The 23014-nt window shown below is 59.5% G+C and overlaps 2 protein-coding genes across 2 annotated transcripts; one reads left to right on the top strand and one right to left on the bottom strand.

Annotated features, from left to right (window-relative positions):
* Positions 1-76: 76 nt before the first annotated feature.
* On the top strand, positions 77-13435 carry GPR179 (G protein-coupled receptor 179). Its single transcript, XM_061442723.1, has 12 exons — positions 77-1177; positions 2031-2139; positions 2886-2979; positions 3391-3587; positions 3688-3756; positions 4451-4560; positions 4642-4880; positions 5225-5363; positions 5448-5553; positions 5638-5784; positions 6054-11294; positions 11739-13435. Exons 1-12 carry the CDS (start codon positions 363-365, stop codon positions 13263-13265), a joined length of 8793 nt encoding a protein of 2930 aa, XP_061298707.1. The 5' UTR covers positions 77-362; the 3' UTR covers positions 13266-13435.
* Positions 13436-14800: 1365 nt separating this feature from the next.
* On the bottom strand, positions 14801-19543 carry MRPL45 (mitochondrial ribosomal protein L45). The gene is made up of 8 exons (XM_061442730.1): positions 19445-19543; positions 18993-19185; positions 18408-18525; positions 17528-17626; positions 16890-16938; positions 16264-16413; positions 16010-16183; positions 14801-15507 (listed from the first exon to the last, which is right to left on the bottom strand). Exons 1-8 carry the CDS (start codon positions 19487-19489, stop codon positions 15448-15450), a joined length of 888 nt encoding a protein of 295 aa, XP_061298714.1. The 5' UTR covers positions 19490-19543; the 3' UTR covers positions 14801-15447.
* Between the last annotated feature and the right edge of the window lie 3471 nt (positions 19544-23014).

The following is a 23014-nucleotide window of genomic DNA, read 5'->3' as shown; positions in this document are numbered from 1 at the left end:
GGCCAGCACGAGGGGTGCACGGGTCCCCCCGGGGCTCAGGGCTGGGGGTATCGGGTGTCCCCACGGGCCTCAGGGCCGGGCTGTGGGGGTCCCTGTGGGGCTCAGGGCCAGGGGCTCCGCGGCACCGCATCCAAGCAGGAGCGCAGGGACAAGCGGGGGGGGGAGCTCCGAGCCCCGGCGCCAGCAGATGAGCACGTTTTGGAGCTGGTGACGTCTGCTCCGGCATCACCGAGGCAGGAAAACAAGCGGCAGAGCGCGATCCCAGCGCTGTGGAGCCGAGCAGGCTCCGGGGCACCGCGCCCATCACCATGTGCCCCCCGGCGGGGCCGCTGGAGGCCGGGGGGCTCCGCTGAGCCCCAGCCATGGCGCCGTGGCGGTGGCTGCTGCTCTGGTGCTGGCACACGGCGCTGCTCCATGGCCAGCGCCCACAGGACGGCCCCCCCCGCCCGGCGGGGTGGTCCCCGGCTCCATCACCCCCCTGGGGACCCACAGAGGAGCCGGGGGACGCCGAGGGCTCGGCGGCGGCTTTGGCGTTCCTGCGGACGGGCGATGCTCGGCGCCTGGCCCGAGCCAACTGCAGCCGGGGGGTCCCGGCGGCGGCCGCGGGTCCCGGTCCCCCCCCGGCGTTGCGAGCTGCGCTCCGTGCCGCCCCCGAGGCGCTGGCCCACGCCGCCAACTTCCTCAACATGCTCTTCCAGACCAACGACATCCGCGAGGCCAGCGTGGCCGAGGACGTGGAGTGGTACCAGGCGCTGGTGCGCAGCCTGGCCGAGGGGCACCCATGGGTGCGCAGGGCGGTGCTGGCCCTCGATGCTCACCCGCTGGCCGCCAAGCCCCGGCTGATGCTGCAGGCTACCAAGGGCGATGGCCAGATCCTGCTCCAGGATGTCTCCGCTGCAGCTCCGAGCCTCGGTAACCTCAGCTGGGACAACGAGTGGTTCAATGCCCCCAAATCCCAGCGGACCCCTGCCCTCCGCAAGCGGGTGCTCAGCAATGACCTGCGCAGCATGGAGACCCCCAAGTGGCAGCGGGGTGACAGCTACGTGGGGGACCCGGGCCATGTGCGGTGGTCCCCTCCGTTCCTCGAGTGCCGGGACGGCCGGTTCCTGCCTGCCTGGGCTGTCACGCTCTCCGCTGCTTTCTATGGGCTCAAGCCAGACCTCAGCCCTGAGTTCAAGTAAGTGGTACCCGGAGGGGCCGGAGGAGGGGTAAAGAGGGTTGGAGGGCGCCCTGTGTGCATGCTGGGGAGTGCGGATGGAGGCAGCACCTTGGGGTGCAGGCAGGATGCTTTGCCGGCACACTGCCTGCATCCCTGTGCATGTGTATGGCTATTTGCACACCCATAGGCACGGTGTGGACCCTTGTCCCCACTCGGGCTGCCACCCTCCGAAACCTCCTACCCTGTCACGGCCACTCTGTGGGGTGGGGGGTCCCTGCTGCACCCCAGCACCCCCTGTGCAAGCAGCCACAGTGGGGGACAATGGGGAGGGAAAGGGGCTCCTGGGTTTAGTCCTGGAGAGGGGATGTGTCTCCGTTTCCAAGGGGGATGCTGTGTCCCCCTCAGAGCACTCAGGGGAGAGGGTTGGTCCTGCAGGATGCAGGATGGCACCAGGGGCCACCCCAGCACCTCCTATTTCCCAGCCGTTTGCTTAAAGCCCCTTTTGAGAGGCAGAATCCACAGCCAGGAGCTGCTGCTCCAGCCTCCCTCAGATGCAGCTCCAAGGGGGGACTTATCATAGAACCATAGAACCATGGAATGGGTTGGGTTGGAAGGGACCTTAAAGCTCCTCCAGCTCCAACCCCTGCCACGGGCAGGGACCCCTTCCACTGCAGCAGCTTGCTCCAAGCCCCTGTGTCCAACCTGGCCTTGAACACTGCCAGGGATGGGGCAGCCACAGCTTCTCTGGGCCACCCAAGCACCCAGCACCCCCATGGTTGTGCCCTCCCCCGGTGCCTGTCCCGGTGGCATTGGTGGGGCATGGGGCCCACGCTGGTTGTGGACACGGGGCTGACCCCATCCCTCTGCACAGGGGTGTCGTGCGGGTGGACATCGAGCTGCGGGACGTGGCCATTGACCAGTGTGCCAGCGGGCCGGGCTGGTTCGCAGACACGCACCGCTGCGACCTCAACAGCACCCAGGTACCCGTCCACCAGCACCCAGCACCCCATCCCTTCACCCGGCAGGGCACCGCTCTGCCCCCATCCCTCCCTCCGACTGAGCTTTATCCTCTCCCGGCCCATCCATCTGCTTCCTTCCGCTGCAGTGGAGGGGTTTAGTGTGCAAATCTGCCCTCCCTGTGCCAGCAGCAGCCAGTGACCTGGTGCTCCCTGCCCAGACACCACGGGGATGGGTGGGCACCGCTGGGACAATCACCTCCATCCCTGCCGGTGATGCCAAAGCCTGTATCAGGGCTTGGCGCAACCATCAGCATCCCCAAGCAGAGCAAACACCGCAGCGACACGGCTCAGCGTGGTCCCCAAGTGGGAAAGGCGTCGCCAGCTTCTCTTTCCTCCGGAGGGATGGGCTCTGGTGCTGGGAATGTCTCCAGGACACAACAATACCCAGAGAAGCTGCCAGCACAGCCCATTGGGGGCAGGATGCGGGCAGAGGGGATTAGGGCAGCACCGCTGCCGTCATGGCTGGGCAGGATTAGTGTTCTCTGCTGCATTATGTGTCCATTTAGGGTTTAGGGAGGGATTTGGGGGCCAAGCTTTGGCTTTTAATTCTTCAATGTTTAACCACTGCACAGGGGGAGAGCGGCCTGGGGCAGGTACCTGTGAGACAGGGGATGCTGGAGCCTCTGGTGTGGGAGGGATGCAGGGATAGGGGGAGTGTTTGGGATGTGGGATGAGCCCTTCCATGCATCCCAGCCTGTCGCCTTCAGTGTATCCCGCAGGAGAGCCACGGCTTCGTCCTTGGGAGGTACCTGTGCCGGTGCAAGCCGGGCTTTTATGGGGCCAGTGGAGCAGCCCAGGCAGGTGGGTGCCCATTTCACCCAGTGGGACATGGCCACTGCAGTGGGGGCTGAGGCTGGGGGGGGGGGGGGGGGGATTTGGGAAGCCCAAGCCCATTCCCTGGCAAGGAAAGTGCCTCCAAGTGATGCAGTGATTGTAACCACGAGTAATGAGTGATAGAAGAGGAACCGGCCTCAAGCTGCACCAGGGCAGGTTTAGGTGGAGCTGAGGAACAATTCCTTCCCCAAAGGGTGCTCAGGCATTGGAACAGGCTGCCCAGGGCAGGGCTGCAGTCACCGTCCCTGCAAGTGTTCACACACCCTCAGTGCCATGGGTTAGTGGTGGCCTTGGCAGTGCTGGGGACCGGTCAGACTCAATCTTAGAGGTCTTTCCCAGCCTGGTTGGGTCCATGATAATTCCATGATCCTCTTCCAGGCACAGCGGGGGCAGACGGGGGGTCCCTGTTGGGATGCCGGCCCTGCCGCCAGGGATGCTCCACCTGCCAGGACGATGCTCCCTGCCTGATCCAGGAGGACCGGGCGCTGCGGGCAGCCGTGCTGTCCTGCCAGGCCTGCTGCATGCTGGCCATCTTCCTCAGCATGCTGGTCTCCTACCACTTCCGACGGAGCAAGGCAAGGTGTCCCCATGTCCCATGCCCCCTGCCCTGCTCCCATCCCCAAACCCCATGGGCTCAAGGCTCCTGGCTGCATCCTCACACCTGTGTCCCCGCAGAGGATCCGGGCATCCGGAATCATCCTCCTGGAGACGATCCTCTTTGGGTCCCTCCTCCTCTACTTCCCAGTGAGTATCCAGCTGGCAGAGGACTCGGTGTAAGAGCCTCTGAGGCCTGGTGAGGGTCGGGGGCTGGCCCCAAGCAGGGCATGGGCACAACTCCACCTGATTGTGGATTCGCTGGCACAGCCCCCGGTGGCTCCGGTATAAACCTTGGGAAACCAAATCCCTGCTCTCCCAGTGGCGGCAGGAGTTAATCCCTGCCCAAATCCCCTCTCCCTCCCACAAGAGCCGTGCCAGGTGCTGTAGAGCCAAGGGGGAAGGATGGCAGCGGTGAGCACTGACTGCATCCAGCTCTGGGGCGGCAGCACAAGGGGGACATGGAGCCATGGGGATGCTACGAGGGCTGGAGCAGCTCTGCTCTGGAGCCAGGCTGAGAGAGCCTGGAGAAGAGAAGGCTCCTGAAGGGGAGACCTGAGAGCAGCTCCAGTGCCTGAAGGGGCTGCAGGAAACCTGGAGAGGGGCTTGGGACAAGGGATGTAGGGACAGGCCAAGGGGAATGGCTTGAACCTGCCAGAGGGGAGACTGAGATGAGCTCTTAGGCAGAAGCTCTTCCCTGTGAGGGTGCTGAGGCACTGGCACAGGGGGTTGGAACTGGATGAGCTTTAAGGTCCCTTCAACCCAAACCATTCCATGATTCCCTGGTTTCCGAGTCTCCATCCATCCCCGCTCCACCACCAACCCCTCTCTCCCCCCACCTCAGGTGTTCATCCTGTACTTCAAGCCCAGCATCTTCCGCTGCATCGTCCTGCGCTGGGTCCGCATGCTCGGCTTCACCATCGTCTACGGCACCATCACCCTCAAGCTGTACAGGTACCAGGATGGAGGGGGGGCTGGATGCTTGTGCCCCCCGCAGCAGGGATCCACTGGGGCTCACCCCTCTGCCCCTCGCAGGGTGCTGAAGGTGTTCCTGTCCCGCACGGCCCAGCGGGTGCCCTACGTGTCAAGCATGCGGGTGTTGAAGATGCTGGGGCTGATCCTGGTCCTGGTGCTGTGGTTCCTGGCGGCCTGGACCATCGGGATGCTGGAGAACGTGGACAAGAACATCCCGCTGGTGATCCGCACCCAGACTGCCGGCGGCCTCCACTTCTACATCTGTGGCCATGACCACTGGGACTACATGATGGTGATTGGTGAGACCAGCACCCTCCCACCCCAGGACCCCATCCCATAAATGCAGCCTTGCTTTGTCTGTTTAATGTGCCTTGGAGCAGGGCTGGGGCACCCGAGCTGCCTCCCATCCTCTCCTCTGAGCATCCCCAGCGCTGGGGCAGGGTACATCCCTGGGAGCTGAGCCCTAGTGATGCGCAGGGGTGTCAAGGGATGCTCCGCACCAGAGCCAGCAGATGAACCCGCAGGGCTGGATGTGCCCCAGGGCAGGGAGGTCCCAGTGGGTAGCAGCACCGGTACCCATAAGAACACGCTGACAGTGATGGTGCTGGGTGCTCAGCATCACTCCCCTTGCTCTCGCCCACAGCTGAGCTGCTGTTCCTGCTGTGGGGCAGCTTCCTGTGCTTCGCCACGCGCGCCGTGCCCTCCGCCTTCCACGAGCCTCGCTACATGGGCATCGCGCTGCACAACGAGCTCATGATCTCGGCCACCTTCCACGTGGTCAGGTAGGACACGGGGCTGCCAGGAGCTGGGAGACGCCATTCCCATCCCCGGCAATGCCAAGGAACCGGTGGCAAATCCCCTGCCAGGTTCATCGTGGTCCCCTCGCTGCACCCGGACTGGACGCTGCTGCTCTTCTTCGCTCACACCCACGGCACCATCACCATGACCCTGGCCCTGCTCTTCATCCCCAAGGTAACGCTCATACCAAAGGGGGATCCCAGCGTTTCGGGCCCCCCCCCCAGCTTGAGCTCTTCCCTACTTGTCCCCCCCCTGCAGTTCCTGCACACGGGCTCGCCGCTGCGGGAGGAGATCACAGCCGAGGTCTATGAGGACGAGCTGGACATGCGGCGCTCGGGCTCCTGCCTCAACAGCAGCATCGCGTCGGCCTGGAGCGAGCACAGTCTCGACCCCGATGACATTCGGGTGGGTGCCACACTCAGGACCTTCTTTTGACGCTTGCTCTGCAGAGTAAGAGGTGCCTTTTGCAGTCTTTCTCCTGATGCAAAGCGGATGGGGTGGGAAGAACGGGGTGGGGTGGGAGGAGGGGGCACAGGGTGAATCCGCCAAAGCCACGGGGTCGGGGGGGAAACCTCCTGCATCCCTTGGGATGGAGGGATGGGGATTGGGTTGTGGGTGCAGCCGCAGCCCCGTTGGACGCGCTCTCCTCTCCCTGCTCTCTGCCCGCGGCACAGGAGGAGCTGAAGAAGCTCTACAGGCAGCTGGAGGTGCACAGGAGGTGGCGGATGGCAGCGCTCAACCCTCACCTCCCCAAGCAGCGCAGCGCCCGCCGCAGCCTGGCCCGCTCCATCGCCCACCGGGTCACCGAGCTGCCCGAGGCGCTCGCACGCCGCCGCCGCAGCAGCAGCACCCGTGGGTCCTCGGCCAAGCAGCTCCTCAATGCGGGTACCACGGACGTGAGGATGCGGGATGATGGCTCCCGCAGCACTGAGGGGGTCCAGGGGGGTTCACCCATCCTTGCTGCCCCCCAGGAGCCTGCGCCGGGGAGGAAGATGATGGTGACGGCGGCCTCGGAGCAATCCGACAGCGAGTCCCTCGATGCTGCTCCGCTCGTGTACAAGTCAGCCAGTGCCCACAACCTGGTGGGGCACGGGCATTCCCCCCTGCCCCGCGCCCCCCCCTTGCACAAGTCGCTCAGCGTGGTGGCCGGGGCGCAGGATGAAGCCCTGCTCGCCGCCAGCCGCGCTGCATGGGGGAAGGAACACATCGAGCATCCATTCAGCCTGGCCTCGGGGCACCCCACGGCACAAGGACCCCCCAAGGAAGATGGGAAGCCACAAAGCCCTGATGCTGATGCTGTCCCCAGCCCCGCCGAGGGGTGCTCGCGGTCTGTGTCCCCCCTGGGCGATGGCAGGGTGCAGAGACACGTCACCTACGCGCCCATCAAGAGCATCAGCGTCGACGGCTCCCATCACCCAGGGCGGGTGCGGATGGTGGTGGTGAGGAGAACCCCACCACGGCCCCCAGTGCGCTGCCAGAGCCTGGGGCAGCGAGGACCAGCGGCCGGGGACAGCCTGGGGACAGCAGAGCCACCCGTGGCACCCCCAGCAGCAGGGATGAAGGAGGAAGATGCGGGGTGCACATCGCCCGCAGCATCCATCCCGGCACAGGTCTGTCCCTGGGAGCTGGTCCAGGAGGAGATCCTGAGCCGGAGGGAAAGAGCCACCCAAGCAGCAGGGTCGGGGACCACCAGTGACACAGCAGCCACTCCCCCCAGCATCAAACCATCCGCCCAGAAGATGTCCCTCTGGAGCCTGGGCCTGGCCATCAAAGCCTTCAACAGATCCAGAGGGAAAAGCATCCCAAAGGGAAAGAGGGAGAGCGAGGGGAGCCTCAGGAAGAGGAGGGGGGGCAGCAGCAGGAGGGAGAGGCCAAGCCCAGCAGAGACATCGGCCGTGTCCCCTGCAGGGACCACAGGCTCCGAGCAGGGCTTTTGCCAGCACAACAACAACGCCAGGGCCGCTGCGGGCGATGGAGAGGAGCCAGGTGAGGAGCAGGGTGCTCCCCATGGGGATGCGGATGCAGGGCACAGGGCCCCATCAAGCTCTGGTCACCAAGAAGGAGCTGAACGACCCCATGAGCCCCCGGTGGTGGTGGCACAGCCCCAGCCACAGCAAGGGGATGAGGCTCCTGTGGCCACACCAAAGGAAGGGCTCGAGGGACCCAGCGGGTCCATCCCCTGCCAGGACCACACAGAGGTGGAGCAGCCACGGGCAGGACCCAGCGCGAGCAGCTCCCATCCATCCATCAGTGATGGGCAGAGAGCAGCTGCTGAGGAGCTGGAGGCTGAGGTTTGGCCCCAAGGAGCCCTGGATGGCCCAGCAGGAACCGTGTGCCAGGGGGAAGGCAGCAGCCACCCTGAGCCCCTTGGTCCCAGGGACATTGGGAAGGTCCCTGCAAGGAGATGGAGCGAGGAGATGGCCCCGGTGGGCAGGAAGGCACAGGTCTATGCTAGGGACAACCAGGCTGATTCCAGCATCAAAACAGGGATCTGCCTCTGGGAGGAGAGCAGGGAGGACCCTCAGCATCCCAGGGAAGAGCTGGGCATGGAGAAACCATCAGCAAACCTCTCGGAGCTGCTGGAGGGGCCTTTGCAGGGCAGGAGGGGCCAGGTTTGTCCATGGGAGACCCTGGAAGAGGGGAGGACCACGAGAGCAGCAACCGGCCCCTGGGACGCAGAGGGGGCTGAGCCAGAGCAAGAGGGGCAGGAAGCAGAGAGGAGATGGGTAGGTGAGCGGGGCAAGAGCATCAGGGCAAGGTCCCTGGGGGTGGTGGGAGCTCCAAAGCCACCCAAACCTGGTCCCAGCAGCTTCGAGCTGCCAGAAGGGATCCCAAAGAGCGCTCGGGCTTCGGTTTGTCCCTGGGAAGCGACGGGAGCTGATGGCGATGCAGGAGGGATTCGCCCTTGGGAAGGGGGAGCAGCCGCATCCAATGCAGGGAAAGCAGAGGATGGTGACACCTCCCAAGGGGAAAACGGGATTTCCCCACAGGCAGCAGCCCCAGGGGGCACGGGAGGGATGGGTTTGGCTGCAGACAAGGGGAGCACCCAGCAGGGATGTCCCTGTCCCGGGGAGGGTGCGGGGCAGCGCAGCACAGGGCTCGCAGCAGGACACCCAGCTCTGCCCAAAGCCGAATCCAAGCACGCAGGAGCCATGGGCAGCAGCAAGGCCAGCGTTTGTCCATGGGAAGCAGAGGTTGAGCCGCTTGCCAAGGCAGAAATCTGCCCCTGGGAAGAGCCTGAAGCTCCATGGGGGAAGGACAGAGCAAGGCAGGACACGCGTGGCACTTCCAAAGGGGGAAACAAACCGGTGACCAGAGGCCTGGAGGGCGTCAAAGCAAAGCTGGCAGAGGTGGGAGGCCATCACCCGGAGCACAGGAAGAGCAGGAGCTTCGCAAACCTCATTAGGAAAAGCATGGAGAGCCCAAAAGCCAAATCCAAGAAATCCCAGAGTGCGGAGAGCATCAAAGAGGAAGTTTGTCCATGGGAGAGCCTGGGTACGGAGCAGCCCATGGAGCATCCCCGTGCCAGGAGCCCAGCGCTGCCCAGTGCACCTCCAAGAGCATCCCAGAGTGGGGAGAGTCTGAAGGCAGAGGTGTGTCCTTGGGAGGCTCCAGGGACTCAGTCCATGGACAAAGCAGAGATCTGCCCCTGGGAGGGGGCTGCAGCTCCATCAGGTAAAGAGGAACTAAGGCAGGACAAGGATGCTCTGTCCATAGGGAGAAAAAGCCCCTCCACAACAGAAGGTGCCTTCAAAGGTATTGAGCATCATAAGTCTGCAAAGGAGAAAGCAAGCATGGAGAGCCTGAAGGCAGAGGTGTGTCCTTGGGAGGCTCCAGGGGCTCAGTCCATGGACAAAGCAGAGATCTGCCCTTGGGAGGTGGCTCCAGCTCCATCAGGTACAGAGGAACTAAGGCAGGACAAGGATGCTCTGTCCATAGGGACAAAGAGCCCCTCCACAATGGAAGGTGCCTTCAAAGGGATTGGGCATCGCACATCTGCAGAGGAGAAAGCAAGCATGGAGAGCCTGAAGGCAGAGGTGTGTCCTTGGGAGGCTCCAGGGACTCAGTCCATGGACAAAGCAGAGATCTGCCCCTGGGAGGGGGCTGCAGCTCCATCAGCTACAGAGGAATCAAGGCAGGACAAGGATGCTCTGTCCATAGGGAGAAAAAGCCCCTCCACAACAGAAGGTGCCTTCAAAGGTATTGAGCATCATAAGTCTGCAAAGGAAAAAGCAAGCATGGAGAGCCTGAAGGCAGAGGTGTGTCCTTGGGAGGCTCCAGGGGCTCAGTCCATGGACACAGCAGAGATCTGCCCTTGGGAGGGGGCTGCAGCTCCCTCGCAGCAGCTGAAGCCAAAGCAGGGCCCTGGGGGAGTGCCCAAGGGGGACAAGCGCATCAGGCGCCAGGCAGCGCTGGCCAGCCCAGGGAGAGCCCTGGAGAGGGGCAGCAGCAAGCGAGAGGCTGCGTGTCCATGGGAGAGCCTGGACAAGGAGCAGCCCATGGAGCATCCCCGTGCCAGGAGCCCAGCGCTGCCCAGAGCGCCTCCGAGAGCATCTGAGAGCAGGGAGAGCCTGAAGGCAGAGGTGTGTCCTTGGGAGGCTCCAGGGGCTCAGTCCATGGACAAAGCTGAGATCTGCCCTTGGGAGGTGGCCGCAGCTCCATTAGGTACAGAAGAATCAAGGCAGGACAAGGATGCTCTGTCCAGAGGGAGAAAGAGCCCCTCCACAACGGAAGGTGCCTTCAAAGGGATTGGGCATCGCACATCTGCAGAGGAGAAAGGAAGTGTGGAGAGCCTGAAGGCAGAGGTGTGTCCTTGGGAGGCTCCAGGGACTCAGTCCATGGATAAAGCAGAGATCTGCCCTTGGGAGGTGGCCGCAGCTCCATCAGGTAAAGAGGAATCAAGGCAGGACAAGGATGCTCTGTCCATAGGGACAAAGAGCCCCTCCACAACGGAAGGTGCCTTCAAAGGGATTGGGCATCGCACATCTGCAGAGGAGAAAGCAAGCATGGAGAGCCTGAAGGCAGAGGTGTGTCCTTGGGAGGCTCCAGGGGCTCAGTCCATGGATAAAGCAGAGATCTGCCCTTGGGAGGTGGCCGCAGCTCCATCAGGTAAAGAGGAATCAAGGCAGGACAAGGATGCTCTGTCCATAGGGACAAAGAGCCCCTCCACAAGTGAAGGTGCCTTCAAAGGGATTGGGCATCGCACATCTGCAGAGGAGAAAGCAAGCATGGAGAGCCTGAAGGCAGAGGTGTGTCCTTGGGAAGCTCCAGGGGCTCAGTCCATGGACACAGCAGAGATCTGCCCCTGGGAGGTGGCTCCAGCTCCATCAGGTAAAGAGGAATCAAGGGAGGACAAGGATGCTCTGTCCATAGGGACAAAGAGCCCCTCCACAACAGAAGGTGCCTTCAAAGGGATTGGGCATCGCACATCTGCAGAGGAGAAAGGAAGTGTGGAGAGCCTGAAGGCAGAGGTGTGTCCTTGGGAGGCTCCAGGGACTCAGTCCATGGATAAAGCAGAGATCTGCCCTTGGGAGGTGGCCGCAGCTCCATCAGGTAAAGAGGAATCAAGGCAGGACAAGGATGCTCTGTCCATAGGGACAAAGAGCCCCTCCACAACGGAAGGTGCCTTCAAAGGGATTGGGCATCGCACATCTGCAGAGGAGAAAGCAAGCATGGAGAGCCTGAAGGCAGAGGTGTGTCCTTGGGAGGCTCCAGGGGCTCAGTCCATGGATAAAGCAGAGATCTGCCCTTGGGAGGTGGCCGCAGCTCCATCAGGTAAAGAGGAATCAAGGCAGGACAAGGATGCTCTGTCCATAGGGACAAAGAGCCCCTCCACAACGGAAGGTGCCTTCAAAGGGATTGGGCATCGCACATCTGCAGAGGAGAAAGCAAGCATGGAGAGCCTGAAGGCAGAGGTGTGTCCTTGGGAAGCTCCAGGGGCTCAGTCCATGGACACAGCAGAGATCTGCCCCTGGGAGGTGGCTCCAGCTCCATCAGGTAAAGAGGAATCAAGGGAGGACAAGGATGCTCTGTCCATAGGGACAAAGAGCCCCTCCACAACGGAAGGTGCCTTCAAAGGGATTGGGCATCGCACATCTGCAGAGGAGAAAGGAAGTGTGGAGAGCCTGAAGGCAGAGGTGTGTCCTTGGGAGGCTCCAGGGACTCAGTCCATGGATAAAGCAGAGATCTGCCCTTGGGAGGTGGCCGCAGCTCCATCAGGTAAAGAGGAATCAAGGCAGGACAAGGATGCTCTGTCCATAGGGACAAAGAGCCCCTCCACAACGGAAGGTGCCTTCAAAGGGATTGGGCATCGCACATCTGCAGAGGAGAAAGGAAGTGTGGAGAGCCTGAAGGCAGAGGTGTGTCCTTGGGAGGCTCCAGGGGCTCAGTCCATGGACAAAGCAGAGATCTGCCCCTGGGAGGGGGCTGCAGGTCCCTCGCAGCAGCAGAAGCCAAAGCAGGGCCCTGGGGGGGTGCCCAAGGGGGACAAGCGCATCAGGCGCCAGGCAGCGCTGGCCAGCCCAGGAAGAGCCCTGGAGAGGGGCAGCAGCAAGCGAGAGGCTGCGTGTCCATGGGAGAGCCTGGACAAGGAGCAGCCCATGGAGCATCCCCGTGCCAGGAGCCCAGCGCTGCCCAGAGCGCCTCCGAGAGCATCTGAGAGCATGGAGAGCCTGAAGGCAGAGGTGTGTCCTTGGGAGGCTCCAGGGGCTCAGTCCATGGACAAAGCAGAGATCTGCCCTTGGGAGGTGGCCGCAGCTCCATCAGGTAAAGAGGAACCAAGGGAGGACAAGGATGCTCTGTCCATAGGGACAAAGAGCCCCTTGCCAAGGGAAGGTGCCTTCAAAGGGATTGGACACAGCATGCCTGCAGAGGAGAAAGCAAGCATGGAGAGCCTGAAGGCAGAGGTGTGTCCTTGGGAGGCTCCAGGGACTCAGTCCATGGACAAAGCAGAGATCTGCCCCTGGGAGGGGGCTGCAGCTCCATCAGGTAAAGAGGAATCAAGGGAGGACAAGGATGCTCTGTCCATAGGGACAAAGAGCCCCTCACCAAGTGAAGGTGCCTTCAAAGGGATTGGGCATCGCAGGTCTGCAAAGGAGAAAGGAAGTGTGGAAAGCCTGAAGGCAGAGGTGTGTCCTTGGGAGGCTCCAGGGGCTCAGTCCATGGACACAGCAGAGATCTGCCCCTGGGAGGGGGCTGCAGCTCCATCACGTACAGAGGAATCAAGGCAGGACAAGGATGCTCTGTCCATAGGGACAAAGAGCCCTTTGAAAAGTGAAGGTGCCTGCAGAGAGATTGGGCACAGCACACCTGCAAAGAAGAAGAAAGCAAATCTCGACCTTGAGTCCATCTGCCCCTGGGAGAGCCTGGACACGGAGGAGCAATCCCTGCGAACAACAGGGAAAGAGCCATCCAAGAAGTCCGACAGCACAGAGAGCAGGAAAGCTGAGATTTGCCCCTGGGAAGCAGCAGAGCCCAGTGGCTCAGAGAAGGAACTCCCACAGGGAGCTGATGGAGCATCCTCCCCTGGGATGGGAGAGTCAAAGGTGGTGCTGGGAGCCAGCACCGTGTCTCCACCAGCCCCAAGGAAGAAACCCAAGGGCAGACCTGGCAGCGAGGCCAAGCACAAGCCCCTGAGCCGCATCCAGCCCCGGCGGGGCCCTGGGGCAGAGCTGCTGCCTTGGGCAGCGGGTACAGCCCCTGGGACAGGCAGCAGCCCCAGCCCAGCTGAGGTTTGTCCCTTGGAAGCAGAAGAGGCTCCACCAGCAGATGACAAGACCAGCACAGATGGGAGGAAAACCTCAGCGGTGTGTCCATGGGAGATGGAGAGTGCGGATGCCACCCAGAGCGGAACCAAAGCAGACATCTGCCCTTGGGACCATGAGTAGCTCCCTCCTGCCAGGGCCATCAGCCAGCTGCAGACATGGTTTTCATGAACACAAGGTCTTGAGCTGAAGGCCGATGCCCAATGGCACAGCCCAAGCAGGGACACAAGTGTCCAGCGAAGCCAATGGCATGGCCATGCTTCCAGAAGTCACTGGTGGTGGCCTTGGGGACCAGTGCAGTGAGGGGACAATGAACATCTCCTACCTTCATCAAGCTCTCCAGATGGGTGCAAACACCACCCATCATTTTCCCACAGGTAGGTGCCCCAGTGCAGGGTCACTGGTCCAAGCAGGCACCTGAATATGTTAAAATACATAGGGAAGAGTCAAACCAGGGCAGGAAGATGATGCAGCAGGGGAGGAAGCCAGCTTCCCCCAGTGAAGGTTTTGGCTCTCTCTGAATCCACACAAGGCTCAGAGCTCGTTCTGCTGTTCCTTTGTTGTTTGATTGCACTCTCCTTAGAAAGGGATGCTGGTGTCATGTGCTGTCTGTGGTCTTCAGCACTGAGTGTTCCACGATCATCCGATGGTGTAAGTAAGTGTACATACAGACAATAAAACATATTATCTACAGAGCACACGCTTTAGTGGCTGGTTTATGGGGTGTGGGCAAGATACTGAACATTCTCAAGAAAGAGGTACAGCAGAAAGCAGCGAGGCTGGAAAGGAAACCCAGAAACACAAGTGGGTGAGTTGCAGAGGTTTGAATAATGGCAAAGCTGATGGGCAGCCACACATTGGCAGACTGGAAGGAAAGGCCTTTCTCCCTGGAAAAACACAGCTACTCCACCAGAAAACTCAACTCTTCTCATCCAGAGCCAAAGAACCTGGTCTGCAGGTCCTGGTTGAGGAGCCACATCCATACCTGCTCATGAGCTGCCCAGACACCAGCCAGGCAGCTCATCTGGGTTTATTTTAGCTCCCATATGCTGGAGCACTGAATCTCTCCTCGGCTCATAAAGGAAGTGTAGGCAGAAGGCTCAGTATAGTAGGTTCCTTCAGGAAAGGCAGACAGATTGTGACACCCCTCTGACTTCCCAAAAAGATGACAGGGATTCCATTGCTGGCTCCTCTCCTAACAGAGCATAGGGATGATACTCTGCCCTTTCAAAAGGACACAGAAACACTGAACATGGAAGCATCAGGAGCCATAACTCTTTCAAACAGCACACTCTGTACGAGAAAGAAGGAAACAATGCTCCTAACTCATAAGCTCTGGAAAATGGCCGAGTTAAAAAGCAAGACACGGCTGAAGAAAATGCTTTGTTACCTGATAACCAGCAAGTATTTTGCTCTGTAAATGGAACTCCCCTGAGCAAAGCAGAGCAAGAACAGATTAGCCTTGCTCTCAGCTATGGAAAAAGGAAACCTGTGGGTACGCATTTTCCCAACCCACTCAGCCTGCAAAACCAGGGCCCTGATGGCAATGTCATTGTGTCCACAGGATGGTGCCAGCCACTCACTGCCACCACCCCACTGTTGAATTCAGGAGCAGCTCTAACTAATGCTCCAAAACTCATCAGCAAAGACAAATGCTCTTTCAAGAAGGCAAAAGATTTTATTAAGTTATCAATGCTGTGCTGCAGCCCCTCTGGGAACCTGGGCCCTTCACAAGCATTCACTCAGGAAGAGTCCAACTGCAGCACCCACCCAGGAGAACGTGATTTCAAGTGTGCTTGCCTGTTCTGCCCAGTTTTCTGTCTGGGAATCACTACAGAGAGGATGGGAAAAGAAAGTGCTGATGCCTACTGCAAGTTTGAATGAAAGGCCAGCAGGTCTATGCCACTTCCCATGGCAGAGGCAAATACCCCATGTGTGAACAGAGTGCTGCTGCCAAGGGCTCCTTTCGCAGGGCAAGCTCAGGACAGGGTTAGCCTTGAGAGCACTCCTGAAGAGAACAGACTTCTTGTCTTCACAGAAACACAGAGAGGGTTAAGCTGCAGCACACTATGTCTACCTGGAGTAAAGCTCTTCTGAGAGCTCACCTGAATCCCCTTGCCAAGCCCCTCTTGTTCTTTAAAGACAAATTCTTAGTGAGCAGAGTCCATTTCTGAAACTGCTTTGTTTGCTGACTGCCCACTGGAAAGGCACAGCCATATCCAAGCTGTTACCTCCACATTCATCCTCCACTTCTTCCCTAAAGGGTTGCTTGCATAGGCTGTCTCTGTACAGGCTCTGGAACTTCCTACTTCATTTCTTCGTACTCTTGTGAGGGATCCAAGGTTGGGCCAGGAATCAGCACCGTCTGAAAAAGCAGGGAGCAAAATCAGCATGACACAGAGCAGCTCTGAACTGCTGCGATCGGAATTCTTCATGTTGCAGTGCATGCAAAGGGGTGAGCAGCAGGTCCTGGCAACGCAAAGGCCTCACACACAGGAGAGGACCAGATGGCAGCAGCACGGGGGAAGGACACAGGGGAAATGGGATGATATGCCTTCTACGACAGGATAGTTCTCACCTCCTTCCCCTCTAGGACCTGTTTTTAGTTAACACAGGAAGACTGAGCGCCTGCATGGCTTTGCCTGGCAGTGTGTGCAGGGAGCAGTAACCCCCTAAACTATCACATACATGACAAATGCCCTCAGCCTCCTATTAGAGCTTCCAGGTGCTAGAGGTTGATAATGCCACATTAATAAACAGGTCTGCTTGCAGATTAATCCACCACCTTCCTGTCACAGGAAACTCAGCTTTGGTTTTGTCCAGAATTATCCAGGGACCACATCAGTGCCTTTTCCTAGTGGCATTACCTTCACAATGGGGTCCTTTGGAGGAGCCCACTTGGGAACGATCTTGCCATGCATCCTCCACGTGCCGTACGGGTTCACCAAGTACTTCTCAAACACGACATACTCCAGAACGTCCTTGGGCACCTGCTCCCCACCATACATCAGCCTCCCAAAGCGGTCATAGATGGCCAGAATCTGTAAAATGAACCAAGTTATGGTGGGCTGGCAGGAGGCTGGAGGCAGCTGGGGAACACGAGGAGCACAAGGGGATGTACCTGCCGCGTGTGCATCCGCACCGTCACCTGCCCGTAGAGGTTGCCTCGGTTCACAACGCTCTCGCATCGAACATGAACCACCCTTGGGGGCTCCAGTGACTCCACAAACTTCCACCGGATCGTTCTGTACCTGTTCCCACGGACCATCTCCTGTAAGGGAAAAGAAATAAGCACCAACTTAATGAAGATGTGAATTGAATCATAGAATCACAGCCTGGCTTGGGTTGGAAGCGAGCTTAAAGCGAGTTCCAATCCCCTGCCATGGGCAGGGACACCTTCCACTAGAGCAGCTTGCTCCAAGCCCCTGTGTCCAACCTGGCCTTGAGCACTGCCAGGGATGGGGCAGCCACAGCTTCTCTGGGCACCCTGTGCCAGCGCCTCAGCACCCTCAAAGTAAAGAATTTCTTCCTTCTATCTAACCTAAATCTCCCCTGTTTAAGTGTGATCTCTACTGCTGAAGTTTGAAATAACAAGCATAGTACTATATACAATGAAGCTCATATTGTGCTTTCCCTCCCAGCTCTGTCTCTACTGTATCCAGAGCAAAATGAGACAGATGGTCAGGTTTAAAGCCTTAAACACCATGCAAGAGATGAAGGACACGCTGCATCCACAGGACCACTTACCGGGTAGCAGCGCTCTGTCACCAGGGAGTGAAGTTTCTGCTTGTTAAAACTGCAAGTGAAACACACCCAGTTACTTGAATATGCTTATTGTGAAGAGGCTTCCTCCGCTCCCTGCTTCCCCACAAGACTCAATCTACTGGCAAAACAGAAAAAGCAAACTCCTCAGCTGCCAACTCAGCACAAAATCAGGATCCATCATCACCTCATATCCCAACAATTCCCTGCAGTGTGATCCTGAACAGCACCAAGCACGCACTCATCTGCCAGTGACACAGAGCCTTGGGTGCCATGGTTTAGTGTGAGGTGTCCCTGCCCATGGCAGGGGGGGTGGAATGTGATGATCTTAAGGTCCTTTCCAACCCTAACTATTCTATGACTCTATGACACTCGAGGTGCAACAGCTCATCTCTCCTGCAGGGCAGGTGGGGGGATTTCCTGCAACCTGCCTTTCCTTATCAAAATGAACAGGTCCTGCCCAAATTCCCAACATTCTCCTCCTCTCAGATGGGGGCAGGAAAAGATCTAGTACCTGTGGCAGAGGAGGTACAAGGATCAGAAAGACAAGGAGGAAAAGCAGAGTATATTAGCAAAGAGCAGCAGGTTCTACCTAACTGCATCAGTCAGAGAAAGGGTCTTACTTTGCCAGGTAATTGTGAGCTTCAATAAATATCTCCTGTGCCTTCTCTGGGAAGGTTTTAGTGCTGAAATCCAGATCATGATCTTTTATCTTCCGCAGACTGAAAAGATAAGAAAAGCTTCACTGTAAGGAAAGAACAACTTGGAACTGTCTTGCGTGTTTCAGATGATGACAATGCTCTTAATTCAGCTCAAGCCCAGCTTCTACCAGGGAGCAACTGAGAATTGGAGACTCCCCACTAAGCCATAACCTCTGGGTGCCTGTAAAACACACACAGGGCTGCAAACACAAAGGATCCTCAAGAAAGTTGGGGCTGTTCAGCCTAGAGAAGAGAAGGATGGATGGAGACCTCATAGCAGCCTTCCAGTGTCTGAAGGGGGCCTATAGGGATGCTGGGGAGGGACTCTTCATTAGGGACTGTAGTGACAGGACAAGGGGTAACGGGTTAAAACTTAAACAAGGGAAGGAAGAAGTTCTTTACTGTGAGGGTGCTGAGGCACTGGAATGGGTTGCCCAGGGAAGTTGTGAATGCTTCATCCCTGGCGGTGTTCGAGGCCAGGGTGGACAGAGCCTTGGGTGCCATGGTTTAGTGAGAGGTGTCCCTGCCCATGGCAGGGGGGTTGGAACTGGATGATCTTGAGGTCCTTTCCAACCCAAACCATTCTATGAATCTATGAAAATGAGTGCACATGATACATGAGGACAGGAGCCTGGTGTTCACTCTCACACCAGGGACTCCTGGCTAAGTGGTACCGCAGCAACAATGGAAGACGAGGACAGAGAACAATTCCCCCCCCCCCCCCCCCCCAGTCTCACCCTGCAAGACAAAAGCAAGCAAAGCATCTGCACCACAGACTGATTAAAAAGGAGGCAGCACATACGCGAGCTGGGAGGCAGCAGTCTGCTTCAGCTTCTGCATCTTCTGCATCACCCCGTCTTTGGATAGGGACGTCAGGCGGGCATCACCCTCAGGAGGGACGTAGGGGTCTATAATATCAGCTGCAGGAGAGAAGAAAGGTCAGGAGGAGGCTGGAAAACAGGAAAAGGAAGGAAACAAAGGGGCAGCACCCTGGCTACTGGGAGCTGGAGCTGGGATTCCACCCTGATAACATGTTAGTAATATGAAATATGAGCATGCAGAGTTTCTAGTCTAAGCTTGTCAGCAGTGACAGACACCTGCTCTCTACCCTCCTCTTCCATACAACACAGGCGGATAAGACACATCCAGCAGCAAGGAATGTGACCTTCCTCCCTATTCCTCATCCCTAGGGATGAAGGGCCAACAGCCTGGCACACTTTGGAGGTGAAGGGCAGGTGCCACCCCTCACCAGGAGCCCGTGTGCACAGTTCAGTCTACTGCAGGCACTGTCACCACAGTCACTCTGCTCAGACTCATCGCTCCACGCTGGGAGCACAGGAGGATGCTGTGCATTAGCTAAGGGCAACCAAAGCAGAGGTTCTGCCACCTGTGGAAGCCATGTAGAACGTCCGCTCCATGCGGTCCTCAGGAATTGTCGCCACCAAAGCCCGCAGCCTCTTCTCCTTCTCCTCAGGGCTCAGCTCCCTGGCCCATTCGGGCACGGAATGCTTCTTCTTCTTCGTTCTCACAGGGACGACGAGACCGGCCGGAGCCGCAGCACGGAGCACGGAGCCCGCAGCCTTGAAAGACACCACAGTGAGCCCAGGGGCCCAGAAACACCCCCAGCACCGCCATTTACTCCCCTTCTTGTCTCCCTGACAAGGACCCCATGGAACACAGCGAGCGCCGCCGCTTAGAGCCTGCACATACCCTTGTAGCTAACGCCCCACATCCCTTCTCCCGCGGGGCCTCACCCTCCCCACAGCCCATTCCAATTCCCATTCCCTTTCCCATTCCCATTCCAATTCCCATTCCCGAGTCCCCCCCAGCTCAGCGCACCCTCAGGCCCAGCCAGCCTAGGCCCGCCTTCATGGCGGCCGCCATCTTCCTGCCGGGTAGCACGCCGGGAAGTAGGCGTGGTCACGGGGGGGGGCGTGGCCAATGGGGGGGCCGCGCACGGGGCGGGGCGGGGCCAGCGGGAGCCCGCGCTGCGGCGGCGAGTGGAAAATTCCATCGGCTGCGGGGGACGGGGGGGGGACGCGGGGGAGGCTCCGCCCATGAGCGCAGCGCGGGGGGGGACACACCCTGAGCTGGGGGATGCAGCGCGGAATTGGGGGGGGTCCTGCTTCGTGTGCTCCCGGTGCACAGGGAAAGGGGGTGCGGGGAGAATGGGACCCCCGGTGCGGGGGGAGTGGGAGATGCGGGACCCCGCAGCAGGCGATGCCCGGTGCTCCTGGCACCGCAGGATGCAGCAGCTCCCAGGGGTGCGGGACACGGGTCCCCCATGGGATGCTGCACCTCGGGGGGGGGGGGGGGGAATGCAGCACCGACACCTTCAATCAAACCCGGCTTCTCCCAACGCCCCTTCCCTTGGAATTGCAGCTGGGGACCACCCCGGTGTGCTCAGCACCCGTCCCCAGCAGCAGAACGCGGCTCTGGTCCATCGCGCAGCCCCAAAGGCGCCGCATCCTGGGGGGTGTGAGCCCCGCGGAGCCCGCACAGCCTGGCCCCGCTCCCAGTTGGCGTTGGGGAATGTTGATCTTGGCTCCCCGGGAAGCGTTGCTCCATCGGACAGCTGGTTAATGTGTAGTGACGGCTGCGCTGTGCCCGAGACCGTTGACCCCGGCCCACGTTGTTATCTGTGCCGGCGGGAGCGGCCCTGCAGGGCGAAACGGGGGGCACCGGGGGGGAGCACTGGGCACCGCAGGGTGTGGGGATCGCATCTGCATCCCTGCAGCGGCTCCCAAAGGCTGGCATGATGCTTGTGGGGGCTCAAATACAGGAGAGGGGCAATGCTCCCCCCCCGCCCCAGGCAGGAAAACCGGAGCTAGTTTCTCCTTTGGAAAACAGGGATCAAGCCATGGGATTGTGGATCCTGTCCCACAGCAGCCAGGGCTGAGTCAACTGGCCCCACGGCCCCGGCGCTTTCCCACACCTCCGGACTTGTGGGGCTGGATTTTTCCAGCCCATCCGGCTTTCCCAGCTGCGGAGCTGCCCTGTGATGCCATCTCAGCCGGTTTTACCACCCTGAGCAGCCATTCCAGGGCTCTGGAACCCCCTTGGGGCCACGACCTTGCTGCAGGCGTTGCTGGGGAACACAGCCCAGGAGCATCCCTACCTGCTGTGGTCCGGACTAGGGCAGCAGGCAGGGATGCTCCCAGCAGATTTGGCCTCTGGAGATGCCACTTGATGGTGCCCCCCAGCCCATGTATGACCTTCCTGTTGCAAAACCACCGTGCAGGGATTCACCCCATCAGAGTTCAGGACGAGGGCTGGGATTTGGAGCATCAGCAGAAGGTGCTGATGCATTTCCCTCCATCCTTGTGCAACTCGCCCCAGGCACAACAGGAGGCTGACGGTCAGACTCGCACGCACGAGGGGAGGAAGCCATGCACAATTCCTCCCAACCCAGGCCCCCAAGAGCCACTTCGCAGCTTCCAGGCTGTTGTCCCCATAGTCCCAAATACCAGAAATTCCTGCCCTAAGCCTCCGGCCCAGACCTGCAAGGCAGGATTAGCCGGTGCCCTCCTGCTGCTCCCACTCTCAGCAGGGACAACACAAAAGAAAACCTCTCTTGGGATCTTTTTCTTTTCTTCCCCTTTTCCACCCTTGTTTTCCTGCACTGACAGCGGTTGGTGGCTGCAGAGGCTCTGGGCTAATTACAGCTCCTGGCTTCCACCCCATCCATTTGTCCCAGGCACTCCCTTCCCCAGTCTGGCGCTGCAGGAGAACCCGGTTTGGTTGGGACACGGCGGAGGAGGCGGCTTCCCCCCAGCTCTCTCTGTGGAGGTTCTCTCTTTCTTCCTTTCTTTCTTTCCGGATCCTTGCTGACAGCAGCATCCGTCATCCAACAATATCCCCTGTGTGGACCAGCAGCCGCAGATGGCACCCGGAGCCCTGTGGCCACCAACCGAGCCCTCTCGCTGTCCCCAGGGCAACCAGGGCACCCAGTGACCTGCATGGCCATCGGGAACAGGAATTAAAGCTCAGAGGAGACAATCCCCGCGGTGCCCGGCAGCTCTGCTCCAGGAATAGGTTTATCCTGCCCCTGACCTTGTGCCTGCCCAGCCCCAGACGTGGCTCTGCCCAGGCAGGGTCAATGGTGGCCACGAGCTGTGCCAGGGCTTTGGAAGCGGAGGCAAGGTGGGAGGAGAGGGGCTTTTAGCTCCGGGAAGGTCTCTTAGCATGGCTGTGGTGTTGGCTGGGCATCTCCCCACTGGCCTCAGGGCATCCACAGCACATCCAGGTTGAGTCCTCCTCCATCCAAACCAACCCAAACTGTGGGATCACCACTGAAGCCCTTCCCTCACTGTGCAGAGATGGGGCTTTCTGCCCATCACAACAGTGGCATCACAGCCTGGGGCTATAACACCACCAAAACTCTCCCCAGCACCACATCCATGCTCTGCCCATGTCCCCCTGGGGCTCTGTACCGCACCAGGGTGCTGGGAGGGGATGGTGGCAGCTTCCCAACCCCGCTGCTGTGATTCCAGCTGTTTCCTTGTCTCCCTTCCCCTCCTCGGGGCTCTGCAGCACAATGCGGCCCCACTGAAGCCCCAGATGAACCCAGGCCCCTTGGTTTTCCTAACGACGTGCTGAGAGCTGTCTGTACTTTCCCCATGCGCCCCACTTCGTGCCACCGGCTCCCCCATGTCCCAGCAGATCCCTTTTGCTCCGCAGTTAACTGGCATTTTGCACAGCGAGCACCGCTTTCAGCAAAGAGAAATCTCTTTGGGGATTGGGGGGGGGGGGGGGGGGAAGAAAAGGAGGAATTGCATTTCTAGTGGTGGAAAGCAATTAATGGTTTCCTGCTGCTGCTTCTTGTCTTATAAGGAGGGAGGTTGTGGCACCCACAAAGATGCAGCACTGTTCCTCTTGGGGTGCTGAGACTTAAATCAGATCTGGGTGTGGGCAAAGCACAGGCTCCCCTCTTCCAAAGGAATTCCATTTTCCCGCCTCTTTTTTTTTTTTCCCCATATAAAGCCTTTATTAAGAATCTTTTAAACTTCCTGCTGGTGTTTGTCAGGAACCCAATGAGCCATCCAACATCACCCGCTTGGGCCATTTATTACCCTGTAACCGCTGCATTGTGTATGGAGCTTTTGAAGAGGGATTCCTCACATAGCATCCTCCACCAGCCCCAGCGATGCTCCGCCACCCCTGCAGACCCCGGGGGGGAGCCCTGAAGGGCTGTGGTACCCAAGGGCGGCTGCTTGGCCATGGGAAACAGCGCCTCAGCACCCTCACAGGGAAGAGCTTCTGCCTAAGAGCTCCTCTCAGTCTCCCCTCTGGCAGGTTCAAGCCATTCCCCTTGGCCTGTCCCTACAGGCCCTTGTCCCAAGCCCCTCTCCAGGTTCCCTGCAGCCCCTTTAGGCACTGGTGTGCATCTGAGGAAAGTCTCCCCTTCAG

The sequence above is a fragment of the Pezoporus flaviventris genome, unplaced genomic scaffold, assembly GCF_033815535.1.
Source record: "Pezoporus flaviventris isolate CSIRO_AGI_PZ_B2104156 unplaced genomic scaffold, CSIRO_AGI_Pfla_v1 ptg000252l, whole genome shotgun sequence".
NCBI lineage: Eukaryota > Metazoa > Chordata > Aves > Psittaciformes > Psittacidae > Pezoporus > Pezoporus flaviventris.
Note: the sequence above shows the minus strand (reverse complement) of the source record. Positions and strands in the feature narration are given on the sequence as shown.